The following is a 14,154-nucleotide window of genomic DNA, read 5'->3' as shown; positions in this document are numbered from 1 at the left end:
TTTTTAAATGACAATTTTTTTTCTTAATTGCATTTTAGTGTAGATATGAGATCTGAAGTCTTTTTGACCCCCCAGATCTCATATTTAAGAGGACCTGTCATGCTTTTTTTCTATTACAAGGGATGTTTACATCCCTTGTAATAGGAATAAAAATGACACAATTTTTTTTCAAAGAACAGTGTAAAAATAAAAGGTAAAATAAATAAGAAAAAAAAATTTTTTTTGAAACGCGCCCCGTCCTGCCGAGCTCACGCGCAGAAGCAACCGCATACGCGAGTAGCGCCCGCATATTAAAACGGTGTGAGCGAGCAAGAGCAATAATTCTAGCCCTAGACCTCCTCTTTAACTCAAAACATGCGACGTGTAGAATTTTTTAAACGTCGCCTATGGAGATTTTTAGGGTTAAAAGTTTGTCGCCATTCCACAAACGTGCGCAATTTTAAAGCGTGACATGTTGGGTATCAATTTACTCAGCGTAACAATATCTTTCACAATAAAAAAAATTGGGCTAACTTTACTGTTGTCTTATTTTTTTAATTAAAAAAAGTGTATTTTTTCCAAAAAATGTGCGCTTGTAAGACCGCTGCGCAAATACGGTGTGACAGAAAGTATCGCAACGACCGCCATTTTATTCTCTAGGGTGTTAGAAAAAAACATATATATTGTTTGGGGGTTCTAATTTTCTAGCAAAAAGAAATGTTTTTTACTTGTAAACAACAAATCTCAGAAAGAGGCTCGGTCCTTAAGTGGTTAAGAGGGGCGTGGCAAGGGGTGTGTCCTAGGCCTGTATCCTTTTGCTAATAGGTGTCCCTCATTCCCATTTTGGAAAGTTGGGAGGTGTGGGTTTGGCTCAGCTGAACACCAAATTTAGTTCCCTGAACAACTGAAAATCACACCGAACCACCGGCTCATCTCTAGGGGTGAAATGCTGCAATCAAATGGCAACTTTGTATCCGTCAGTCACAAGTTCACGTTCATTGAATAGTTCATGGACTCTATAAAGTAGCACAGCTTACCGTTCTTCCCGGCATAGCTCCTGTTGAATCCGTTCTTATTCACATTGTCGATCGCTTTGGCGTCTGTCCCGTGGAAAAGCAATCTCTCGCTTTCCATCTTGTTCTTATCCTCAATACTGCTCTTCTTAATCTCGTAGTTCAACCAGAGGGGTTTGTTTTGTATTCTCTCAATCTGTGAAAAAAAGAAATATACCGGCCACATCATTCATAGAAAATATTCTGAGAATACACCCGCCGGAAGGTGCTCACATTATTGTCTCTTATTCTAGACTGATTTCTTCTGTCTGATCTGTTACTTTATACAGCTATTGTTATCCACTTGCCGACCGCAATACATACACAGTGGGTAAAATAAGTATTGAACACGTCACCATTTTTCTCGAAAAATATATTTCTAAAAGTGCTACTGACATGAAATGTTCCCCTCATGTCGGTAACAACCCGTGCTTTTTCTGCAGCAATGGAGTCTCGAGTGGTGAGCGTGCATACAGGTCATGGCGGGGGAGTGCGTTACTTATTGAGTACTTGCTAATTCCAGGTCTTTCTGAAGCTCTCCACAAGTGGCCTTTGGCTCTTGGACAACTCTTCTGATAATTGTTTTCACTCTTCTGTCAGAAATCTTGTGAGGAGCACCTGGTCATGGCCGGTTTATGGTGAAATGATGTTCTTGAAATAGTAAAAAAAATGATCTGGAACATACACCGTGGCCCACATCCATCCTGGGTTATACATATAAAGACAAAAAACAGTGGTCATGGGACTATAAATGAGGTTGTGCCTAGTCTGTGACCCACCTTAAAGTCCCATGACCACTCTTATTTTGACTTTATATAGAAATGATGTTCTTTCCACTTCCGGAATATGGTCCCAACAGTGCTCACTGGAACATTCAGGCGTTTAGAAATCCTTCTGTAACCAATGCCATCAGTATGTTTTGCAACAATAAGGTTGCAAAGCTTTTTGCTTTTACCCATCATGAGATGTTTCTTGTGTAACACCTTGGTAATGAGACACCTTTTTATAGGCCATCAGGTGAGACTGAAACAGCTGATATTAATTTGCACTGACAAGGGGGAGGATTGCTTTCTAATTACTGATAGATTTCAGCTGGTGTCTTGGCTTTCCATGCCTTTTTGCACCTCCCTTTCTTCATGAGTTCAATACTTTTTACCCATGTCCTTCCATTTTATTACACAGAACTTTATTTCTGAACGGATTTGTTTTGGTGTCTTTGTATGTGTGGATTGGATGGGTTCTTACCAACATGTTGGGAATATTTCATGTCAATATCACCTTTACCAATATATTTAGCTAGACAAATGGTTAAGTGTTCAATACTCGGGGCGTGGCCAACTTCCGGGATGTGAGGACGTGAGAAGCCTGAGCTCCGTCCACACCGCTTCAATCCTTTCATCATCCTGCTAGCCCGGTCGCCATCCGACACCATCCTCAGCCTCCAAAGACCCCCGAGCCACCTAAGAGCAACCCGCGATGGTGAAATACGGCCCAGCCATGGAAGAAGCCCTCGGATTTGATCCGCCGACACCGGCGTCTCAGCAGCAGAAAAATGGCGCCGGCCGGCCTCATGCTCTGAAGCACAGCCATCCATCCACCTCTCTGCCAGCCCAGCAACACCAAGGGAAGGGTGAGTTACAGCGAACCCCCTCCTGCAGCCCTGAAGACCCCCTGCTGCTCTCCCCTTTAGAGGACACTGACCCAGCATCCCATCCCACTGCTGACGCGGCCCTAGGCCCTGCTGAGCCATCCCTCTCTCAAATAATGGAGGCTATTCAGCACAGTCATGCCTCTCTGACCACTCAGATGGACTCCATTAAGACAGACCTGTCATTTCTCAAGCATGATGTGCAGAATCTGAGACACAGAGTGCAAAATGCAGAGCAACGGATAGGAGATTTGGAGGATGACACACGTCCCTTACAGGGATCAGTCAGGGAGCTGTGTCAGGCCCAAGAATATACATCTAACAAAATCACAGATATGGAAGATCGTTTGAGACGTAATAATCTCCGCTTCCTAGGCTTTCCAGAAGGCTCAGAAGGTAAAGCACCAGAGCAATTTATGGAGCAATGGCTGACATCCACTTTTGGCGCCAATATATTTTCCAAAATGTTTGCCATTGAAAGAGCGCACAGAGTCCCACTTCACCCCTTACCTCCTGGGGCGCCTCCACGGGCTATGCTTATTAAGCTACTGTATTTCAGAGATAGAGAGGCCATCATCAAGGCAGCCAGAGAAAAAGGGAACATACTCTTTAATGGTAATGGCATAACTATCTTCCCTGATTTTTCAGTAGCCACGCAAAAGCAACGAGCCACCTTTTTGGCGATTAAAAGGCGCCTACGTGACCTACAATTGCCTTATAGTATGCTGTACCCGGCACGCCTACATGTTATCCATCAGGGCAAGGCCCACTTTTTCACAGATCCGAAAGAAGCAGCTCATTGGGCAGACACATTGGGCCCATTCGACCAGAGAAATCAGCAACGGAGATCCCCACCTCGATGAACATATACCCTACCTCACCATATAGATACTAACAGAACTCTCCATTTGCTAACACTCTTACACTGCTGCCATGTAATATCGACGGAGCAAAATAGGGGCCTATACCAAGAACAGAACATTTCCTCTATGCAATCCTCAGGTTACAGGAAGATTGAAGATCCCACCGAGGCTTGAAAAGGAAAATCACTGCTGTCATCCTATCAGGCTGATTACCATCATTATTGCAACACAAGCTAAATCAGAAACGCACTTCTGTCATGCAGGAGGACATTGCCTGAAGACCGGGCTATCACTTGCTTATCTAGTCTGGGGAGCGAACATGGGTGGTTGCTCGCATTCACAACCACCCCTGTTCGTGCTACCTAAAGTTTGTTGACCACGAGACTGGTTTAGATACCCCTTACTTTACAGTTCCAGTTAAGGGATCAAAGCTCTCATGAGTTTGGGTATGGGAGCCGGGAGGGTTAGGGGGGGCTGGGGGGACTGGGGAATGTTTCAAGTGTCGCCATTGTTCAGGCTACACAACTGTTACCTCATAATATTGGTTCACAGGTATGTCGACCCTTCAGGCTATCAAGATGTTCAGGTATATACGTCAAAAAGCACAGTATTATTGTTATTATTTCTTCTACTTTTGCATAAATGCTTTTCAGATTGCGCCACCGCCTATCGGAAAGTTCGAGTCCCCATGACTTGGTGGGCTCTGGGCCATTCGGATGGGTGGTCGTGCAAACTCATATCCTATATTCAAGAATGAATACTTTACGGCTGATATCATGGAACGTTAGGGGGCTTAATTCTAAGGTAAAACGCTCATTAATGTTTGATTACTTATCACGATATAAACCGCATGTAATCCTTCTCCAGGAGACCCATCTTCAGGGCTCCAGAGTGATGGCCCTTAAAAGAGCTAAAATAGCATACGCCTTACACTCTACCTACTCCTCCTACGCCCGCGGGACATCTATTCTTATTGCCAAATTGGCACCAATCTCCATTAAACGCATAAAACTAGATCCCAATGGCTGTTTTGTGATCCTGGTAATGGAACTGATGGGTAAACCCTACACTGTGACAAATGTGTATGTCCCACCGCCTTTCACAAAGAAATTTTTTGAAAAGGTGATGGGAACGATACTTGAAATTGCTGAAGGCCCTTTATTGATTGCAGGGGATTACAACACAGTCCTAGATAATTCTATGGATACATTTCGATGCGCTACATTATCCCCAACTCCTCTAAAATCCTTTCTGGTCCAATTTGATTTGGTGGAAGCCTGGAGATGGAAACATGCAAATATAAGGGAATACTCATGTCAGTCTGACACTCATAATACTTTATCAAGAATTGATTTATGTCTGGTTTCATCTGATTTACTCAGTCTTGTAACCAGTATTAAATATTTACCTAGGGCTCTGTCTGACCATTCACCTTTAATGGTGGACCTAGCCCTGAACACATCTTCCTCATATAGGGTGTGGAGGTTGAGCTCGCTATGGTTGGCAGACCAAGCTGTATTAGATCAAAGTAGGGGGGATATGAAGCTATACTGGGTGATCAACAGACGCAGTGCGGACGTCCCGGTGGTCTGGGATGCCTTCAAGGCCACTGCCCGTGGCTCTTTTGCAGCTGCCATCGGGAGGGCCCGCAAGGCGTCGCAGTCCAGGTTAGTGGACGCAGAGGGGGAACTTAGAATAGCGGAAACAGAATATTCTACACACCCCACTACTGACACACATGCTGTTTGGCGACATAAGGCTAGAGAACTAGACCTGGTACTACTAGAACGTACACAGAAAAAATTACTATATCAAAATCAACGTATATTTGAATTTGGGGATAAAAATAGCCGTCTACTAGCATATCTGGCCAAACCTGATTATCAACCCTGTAACATTCCCAGAATAAAAACCCAAACGGGCATGATGGTTGAGCAGAGTGAAGATATTATGAAGGAGTTTGTTACCTTCTACTCCGCTCTGTACACCACCTGAGCCTTACTCTTTCCTACACTTGATTTTATTGTTTTACTCGTGATCACGTTTTTATATCGTTTGTTGATTATTGGTTATATCCAATAAAATACGTCATTTGATTTGCACTATTGGCGTCCTATCTATCTTTTTGGGAACCATCCATGCTCTGGAGACTTGTTTGTGGCGGAGAATTCCCTCTCGGGCTTCTGAACGGACAGTCGTGACGTGGACCATAGAGGATAGATCCCCCTTGAGATCCGGGATTTCCAGGACCAACCATCGTCCAACCATCGTCCATTAAGGATCTCAGAGCCTGTTTGATTCGGTGTCACCGGCATCCGAATCCACTCCTGCTGGTAAGCGTATTCCATCTATTCACTTCCCATGATCGTACAACTCATGATATACAAGAGAAGATTTCTACATCAGTCCAACATTCATATTTAGCCTATGTTTGGGACTCTCTTGTATCAGATTCATAGCCATACATTGGGACTTTACTATATCCCGTCTAATATTCAATTTTTTGGTATTATGCTTCATGTGTTTCAGCTATGTATATATTGGTAATGGTCACCATGTCTGATGTGCATTTTACCATTGGTTATCATTTTTAGCGCTGCATTTCACTTTTACTTCTGTTTACAATATTGGTCATATTTTATGTAGCTGCTTTTCACATTGGGTTAGCGCAGTGTTATTTATATTTTCTCATTATACAATAGTAGAATTAGATGACTATTTATCAGAGGTTTCACTTCCGAAATTGACGAGGAGTCAGGCTGATGAGCTTGACGCTCCGTTAACGATGGAAGAAATAGAGGAAGCAATAAAATCTTTTGCCAGACACAAGACCCCGGGCTTCGATGGATTCCCTATCGAGTGGTATATGCAATTTCGGGATCTTTTAGTCCCACATCTATTGCGGATGTACAATTATGCCCTTAGAACAGGTCAGTTACCACCATCCATGTCAGAAGCATTGATAGTTCTAATTCCCAAGCCCCATAAAGATCACCTTTTATGTGAATCATACCGGCCAATTTCACTTATCAACTCGGACGTTAAAATTCTGGCTAAAGTACTTGCCAGGCGTTTAAACGTAGTAATCACATCTATTATAGGGGCGGATCAAACAGGATTTATGCCTGGACGATCAACCTCTATAAACCTACGAAGATTATATACCAACCTACAGACACCACACGATAAAACCGGCGCTCGAGAGGTTTTGTCGCTAGACGCTCACAAGGCCTTCGACTCAGTCGAATGGCCATACCTGTTTGAAGTCCTGGCCAAATTTGGATTTGGCAATGTTTTCATAAAATGGGTACAGCTCCTATATTCCAAACCCATAGCTAGATTAAGGGTCAATATGTCTATATCAGACGAGTTCCAAATAAAGAGAGGAACAAGGCAGGGATGCCCGTTATCACCACTACTATTTGCACTGGCAATAGAACCTTTGGCTGCGTTGGTGGGATCCAGTAGGGAGATTAAGGGATTGACGACTGGGGGTCTAGAAGAAAAAATCTCCTTATATGCAGATGATATGTTGATATATCTCGAGGACCCTCAGTCGTCTCTCCCAGTCTTGTTGGAGATTATCCAGCGTTTCGGTCACTTTTCAGGATTCCAGGTCAATTGGGATAAATCTCTTTTGTTTCAGATTGACCGGGAGTCACAAATAATATTACCCCCGGCATGTCCATTACAAATAGTAACTACCTTTCGATACCTGGGGGTTCTGATCGAACACCCTATTTCCTCATATACTAAGATTAACCTAGACCCTCTTATCATTAGATTAAAATCCACCCTGAAAACATGGAACAATCTTCCTCTCACGCTATTAGGAAGAATCAATATTTTCAAAATGATCTACCTCCCGAGATTCCTTTATGTCCTGAGTAATTCCCCAATTTATATCACCAAAGCTAAATTTAAAGAAATAGATTCCATAATTATCAACTTTCTATGGAAAGGAGGGGTGGTGAAGATTGCGAAACATACTTTACAATTACCCATTTTGGAAGGGGGTCTGGCACTGCCATGCCTTCAGACGTACTACATTGCCTCGCAATTGATGCACGCTCACTGGTGGTTCTTTCCGGAGGCCAACTATGCAGCTACTGCACTTGAGGCGGCCATCCTCACCTCATACGAATCTCTCCAAAATTTAATACATCGCATGTCACTTAGAGGGAGGGAGGGCGTAAATATTTTATCTATGACCTTGCAGATTTTTAAAATTTCCAAACGAATCCCAACCAGTGCTCAAGCTGTTTATTCTCCCAATGCCCCACTCTGGGGAAACCCCTCCCTACCAGAATTTAATCAGAGAACTGATGGAGGATACTGGTCCAAAAAAGGGGTGAAAACAATATCACACTTATTTACGGGTAACACATTTAGATCTTTTGTAGAATTCCAGAGAGATTTTGGGCTCCCAAGGACGGCCTACTTCCAATACTTGCAGATAAGACACACGGCAGCTGCACAATTTGGGCTAAGAAATATAGAGATGAAATCCTCCAGGCTTGAACTCTTGCTGACTGATCCCTCACATGATAAATTAATTTCATCTTATTATAAAACTCTGCTTCACTCCACAACTACCAGATTGGAGAAGGTTGAACTCACATGGCGTGCGGATATACCTGAGTTGACGGAGGAGATATGGGGGGAGATTCTTCCCTTGCAGATCCCCTCGGTCATCTCCTCTAGGGATAGGGTGATCTAGTCAAAGCTACTGTATAGGGTGTACTTTACACCCAAATTGCTATTTAAATTAAAAAAATTGCCAGATCCTTTGTGCTTAAGATGCGATGCAGCTGAGGGTACATTCTTCCATTTAATGTGGGAGTCTGCTCCGATAAGGCAGTTCTGGTCAGAAGTTACGGCCTTCATCAGCTCTGTAGCTAACATACCAAATATTTGTAATCCTCTTAGATGTCTATTAGGCTACATTGATGATGAGGGCTTATCCAAAAATACACAGTCCTTTTTAAGGATTGTGCTGTTTTACGCCAAAAAAACAATAACTATGCACTGGAAATCCCACTCCACTCCGACTATAAAGTTCTGGCTCACCCTCATCAATCAAGCCATACCACTGTATAAGCTAACATTTGAAGCTAGAGGATGTCCCAAAAAATTCTTCAAAATGTGGAACTCATGGGTAAACTCGGAGAGTACTGTAACACCTGTCTGACAAGTTATAAGCGATGTGTAGGAATACTATACTGTAGTAACTGTGTACAACCTCCCCTAACTGCAACAAAATATGATGTAAGATGATTTATACTGATGTGTAATGTAAACTTATATACCTGTTCACCATATTGTAATATGACTAAAGAAATGCCTGATGTGAGTGTACGTCTGTGTAACCAATATTGACTTGTTTATAAAAACAATAAAAGTTAACCTTTAAAAAAAAAAAAGTGTTCAATACTCATTTTACCTGCTGTATATACGTTGCGGTTTGCAAGTGGTTTATCGGGGTTATGGATGAAGCGTATACATGAAAGCATTGTGAGCTCATTAGCAGCTGAAACGCTTTCAGAAGCTCGCCAGTGTTTCTCAGGCTTACCGTTCTTACCGACGGTGTGGCTGGCTGGCCACGGAGGTGAACAAAGACCAGATTGTCTCTGATCACGTCTATTGCCTTGGAGGACCAGAGCGATGTCATGACTTCTCTTCCGCTCCAGGGTGGAAGTAAACAATTTTTTTTTTTTTAAAGCAAAAGATCAAAAAAAAGTTTTTTTTAATCTTTTACTTTTAAGGGTAAAGAAGAGAATTGGGGTCTTTTTGATAAGGATGCGCTCCGGCGTGTTCGCATGCTGCACGTGCCGAGCCCGCCAGGAAGTCGGCAATGCACTGCGCTAATCACAGGCAGTGAGACATTTTTCCGATCTCTGCAGCCGCACATCGGGAAATGTCTCACTGCTTGTGATTAGCGCTGTGCGGTGCCGAGTTCCTGGCTGGCTCGGCACGTGCAACATGCGAACACGCCGGAGCTCATCCCTGCTTTTTAACCCCAGATCTCTCCATAAAGAGGACCTGTCTTCCTTATTTCTATTACAAGGGATGTTTACATCAAAGTGATAAAAAAACCTAAAGGGACAGTGTAAAAAAAAAAAGTAGAGAAAAAAATGTTGCATTTATTGGCACTGAGCACTTTAATTGGGATTGCTATAATGGACTTCCTGCACAATTTCTTATTGAATATTTGATATTATTTACATATTTATTTAAACTGAGTACCTTAATTAGAACTTGACATAGAGATTTTTTAGGAAGAGGACTGTGGCTCAAGTGTTGGGCTGCAACATGGCATGCAAAAAGCACCTGCTTTGCATGCCCTTTGATTGACAGCTTCTCTTTGCAGCTGCCCGGGACGGAAGGGTCATAGAGCTTATATGGGAGGCCTGCCCCCTGCCAATTTCAGTTGGGGATTGGTCAGGGCTCTTCACATGAGTTGCCTGCCACTCCAGCTCTAGGCCCCGCCCCTCTTCCAGAACATTCTCCCTGGAAGCAGGGGAGGCGCCTCGGAACCAGAGCACAGGTGGTCACACCCACTGCTACTCTAACCATGCCCTGCCCCCAGATCAAAATCAAACAGGCCTAGCTTGCAGCATAGGCCTGCTTAAAAGAAGATTTGGTCTTTGTACACATCTGCACCAACAGAAGATGACCAGGGCTCAATCTGGGAAGGTTCATCTGTTTAGAGGCCAAAAGTTACTAGGCCTAAGCCTGACACTCAGTTTACCTGCAAACCTTGGACTTCTAAGCCCCCAAGCCCTCGGATAAATCTTCTTCAGCATGAAGAGGTGGCCCCATTTTTCAAAATTTGGGGTAGTCGGTTAACCTTTGTGGACTTTTGTGTAAAAGATTTTTGGAGTCCCGCGCTTGTGGAAATGAAAGGTGAGGGAGAACTGCTGCCTCTACCAATATATCCACCTGAGCGGAAATATATAAGGTAAGTAAAGACAGGAGGGTAGAAGTGGCTGTGTTTGCGGTGTAAGGCATAAGGGTCTCCTTCAACTTTCCCATTTTAGCTCCTAGTCCCAGGCCGTTTTCACAAAGCTGACATGTTGCTGAGAAGCACAGTACTAGGGTATCACAAGAAGGATATCAGTGTTTTATGCTTTCACAAATGTTTTAACCGCTTGCCAACTGGCTCACGCCGATATATGTCGGCAGAAGGGCACATACAGGCAGATTTAGGTACCTGTACGTTGCCCTTTAAGAAGCTGTTTGCGGGCACGCGCCCGCCCGCCGCGACCTCCATGAGTGTGATCGTGGGTCCCGTGGACTCGATGTCCGTGGGGATACCCACGATCGTCTCACGGAGAGGAAGAACAGGGAAATGCTGATGTAAACAAGCATTTCCCAGTTCTGCCTAGTGACAGGACACAAGCAGGAGCGGTGATCAGTGTCGTGTCACACACAGCCCCTCCTCCTCACAGTTAGAATCACTCCCTAGGACACACTTAATCCCTACAGCGCCACCTAGTGGTTAACCCCTTCACTGCCAGTCACATTTGCACAGTAATCAATGCATTTTTAATTGCACTGATCGCTGTATAAATGTGAATAGTCCCAAAATCGCACCAAAAGTGTCCGATCTGTCCACCATAATGTCGCAGTCATGATAAAAATCGCTGATCGCCGTCATTACTAGTAAAAAAAAAAAAATATTAATAAAAATGCCATAAAACTATCCCCTATTTTGTAGATGCTATAACTTTTGAGCAAACCAATCAATAAAAATGCTTATTGTGATTTTTTTTTTTTTACCAAAAATATGTAGAATATGTATCGGCCTAAACTGAGGAAAAAAAATGTTTTATATATTTTTTGGGGATATTTATTATAGCAAAAAGTAAAAAATATTGCGTTTTTTCAAAATTGTCGCTATTTATTTTTTGTTTATAGCGAAAAAAAAAAAAAACGCTGCGGTGATCAAATACCACCAAAAGAGAGCTCTATTTGTGGGGAAAAAAAAGGACGACAGTATTGTTTGGGAACCACGTTGCACGACCGCGCAATTGTCAGTTAAAGCGAATCGCAAAAGGTGCTCTGGTCTTTGGGCAGCCAAATGGTCCGGGGCTTAGGAGGTTAAACACAGGCACTGTCATTCACATTTTCATGGTACTATTTTTTATAGTGTCACACCAGACTGTTGAATTAGAACCTAGATTATTTGCATATTAGGATCGCACCACTTATTGTTTTGGTTTTGGTTTTATTCGAGGTCATTTGAATAGTGGCATATTAGATTGTTGTACTAGGACACAGGTTATATATGTATTGGGTTTACAATTTATATATTTTTCACGTTTGGTCCCAGTAGGGTAACTTTAGGGATGTATGACATTCCACCCTAGAACAGCGCCACTTCTACCCTCCTATCTTTACTTTGTGGCCTTTTGGACAGCGAGCATCTTGGATTCTTAGAGAATGAAGGTGGTTTCCAGAGGTTATAAGCTAGAATTCTGTTCTCAGCCCCCTCATCGGTTTATGTCTTCTAACCTGCCTGTGTCACCACACAGAATTAGCAGATCTCCACGAAGCCCTTTTGGCACTCCGGTAACAAGGGGTCACTGCCCCGTACCTGCGTTGGCACGCCTCCAGATGTTCTGCTTCAGGCTTCAGTCTGTTTCAAGTTCCCAAACCAAAAGGGGCATCCACCCCGTCTTGGATCTATAGGTTCCAAACGACTTGAATCAGGCCCAGAAATTCCATATGGAATCCACCAGGTCTGTAAAAGTAATTCTACATCGGGGAGACTTTCTGGCCTCTGTGGACATCAGAGATGTGTAATTGCATGTCCTCATTTTTTCCAGCACATCAGCGGTTCTTTCATTTTGCTGTGGGTCATAGCACTTCCATTTTAGGCCACTGACTGACTTTCAGCCCACCTTTTACTCTCTGAGCGTTCACCAAGGTGCTGGTTCCTGTGCTCACCTTGATGCACTCCTAGGTCATCCTCATTGTGAGATATCAAGATAACCTCCTGTTGGTCTAATCCTAGACACAGCTCAAGCCAGAGTAGTTCTTCCTCATGCTCTGCTCCCAGACTCAGACTCCTCAGTCCAGGATTCACCCAACTCTTCCCTTTGGCATAAGAGTTCTGGAGCTGAAGATAGCCTATTATGTGGCACTACCTTTTTGTCCATTTTCACTCCAGACCCCTACAACTTACCGTGCTGTCATCTTTCAACAAGCCAGTGCAGTCCCTGGACAGAATGATTCAACTGGAACCTGGCTCTGGAGTTGGGGAAGTTTTTTCTTCTGATCTTTTCACAGATCCTCATGATGAATGCCAGCCTGTCAGGCTGGGGAGAAGCCATGGAGACCCTTTTAGTACAGGGGACTTGGATGTTGGAAGAAAATCTCCTTCTGATCAACTATCTTTAAGCAGTCTGATTCTCTCTGCAGCACTGGAACCCCCGACTGGAGGGTCATTTGATCGGAATTCAGTTGGGCAATGCCACAGCAGTGGTATACTTCACCCAACATGGGGAACCAGATTACTTGCTGAATCATGAGAGGTAGAAAGAATTCTGTCCTGAGCAGAATTACACGTTCCAGGCCTGTGCACCTATACATTACAGGGATGGACATTTGGCAGTTTTCTTTAACTGTCAGAGGAATGGCTCCTACACCCAGAGGTATTTCAGGACTTGAGTCACAGATGAGGAATGCCAGATAGTAGATCAATAGATCCCCCAGCAGTCAGCATCAATAGACCCTCCAGCAGGGCCGTAGATAATGTTTTTTCCTGGGGGGGGGGGGGGGGTGTTCTGGTCTTTCAAACTTAAAGGCATCATTTACACTTTAATGTTGGGGGAGGTACGGTAAAAACATGTGACATCAGAGTGGGGCCATGAGACTTTGCAATGCAGCGCAGCGCAGCAAAAATTATCTGCAATCAACTGAATAGAATGCAAGTGACCATGGAATGGCAAATATACCATGAATACCTACAGCAGGATCCCAGATGTTCCAATTTTTGAGTGATGGGCTGAAAGAGCAACTGCTGGTAACATGTATCTGCACATCCAGGGGTCCCCATGTTTAAGCTCCGGGGGGACAAAGCAAAACACATTGGGGTGTGGCCTGGCAGGAACCCGGGCTGAGGTCTCTCCCATCACTACTACATTACCATAGGACTCCGTGGATGTGTGGCACCAGAGATTTTTTTTTCTCTCTCTTCCCTTCAGTGACTACAGGAGCTGGGATGAGCTCCATCCCTCGCCGGCACTCCTGCAGCACATGCGGTATCCTCTACATTACTCATCACATCGATTGAGCCTGAGCGACACACTAACAAACTGTGGGTCACAGTGGTTACCTGCTGTTAGGGACAAACTTCTGACCCTGGATGCAGAGAGGTTTTATCCAAGGGCAAAAATGTTTTGCTACCTGCAGGTGACCACTGGATGTGTAGATACAGGTGGATACATGATTACAGCAGCAGACAGCCTCGGCTCTCTTCAGCCCATCACTCAGGTGTACAGGCTGAGCAGATATTAGAATATCTGAGATCCCGGGTGCAGGTATTTGCAGTATACTTGCTGCACCAAGGTCACGTAGAATGTATGAATGAGACCCAAGACTGAAT

General features: G+C 43.8%; 2 protein-coding genes across 3 annotated transcripts in view; both read right to left on the bottom strand.

The window, feature by feature from the left end:
• LOC141147296 (protein mono-ADP-ribosyltransferase PARP14-like) overlaps positions 1-14,154 on the bottom strand; it is a 421,364-nt gene that overhangs the window by 121,067 nt on the left and 286,143 nt on the right. The window lies entirely within an intron of this gene.
• Positions 1-14,154, bottom strand: part of LOC141147298 (protein mono-ADP-ribosyltransferase PARP14-like) — a 242,929-nt gene that overhangs the window by 120,962 nt on the left and 107,813 nt on the right. The window contains exon 15 of one of the 2 annotated variants that reach the window (XM_073634507.1): positions 1,017-1,188. The exons of the other annotated variant lie outside the window; for it this stretch is intronic. Coding sequence (XP_073490608.1) covers positions 1,017-1,188 — 172 coding nt within the window. The remainder of the gene's footprint in view (positions 1-1,016; positions 1,189-14,154) is intronic. 2 annotated transcript variants of the gene reach the window in all.

The sequence above is a fragment of the Aquarana catesbeiana genome, linkage group LG06 (assembly GCF_042186555.1).
Source record: "Aquarana catesbeiana isolate 2022-GZ linkage group LG06, ASM4218655v1, whole genome shotgun sequence".
Classification (NCBI taxonomy): domain Eukaryota; kingdom Metazoa; phylum Chordata; class Amphibia; order Anura; family Ranidae; genus Aquarana; species Aquarana catesbeiana.
Note: the sequence above shows the minus strand (reverse complement) of the source record. Positions and strands in the feature narration are given on the sequence as shown.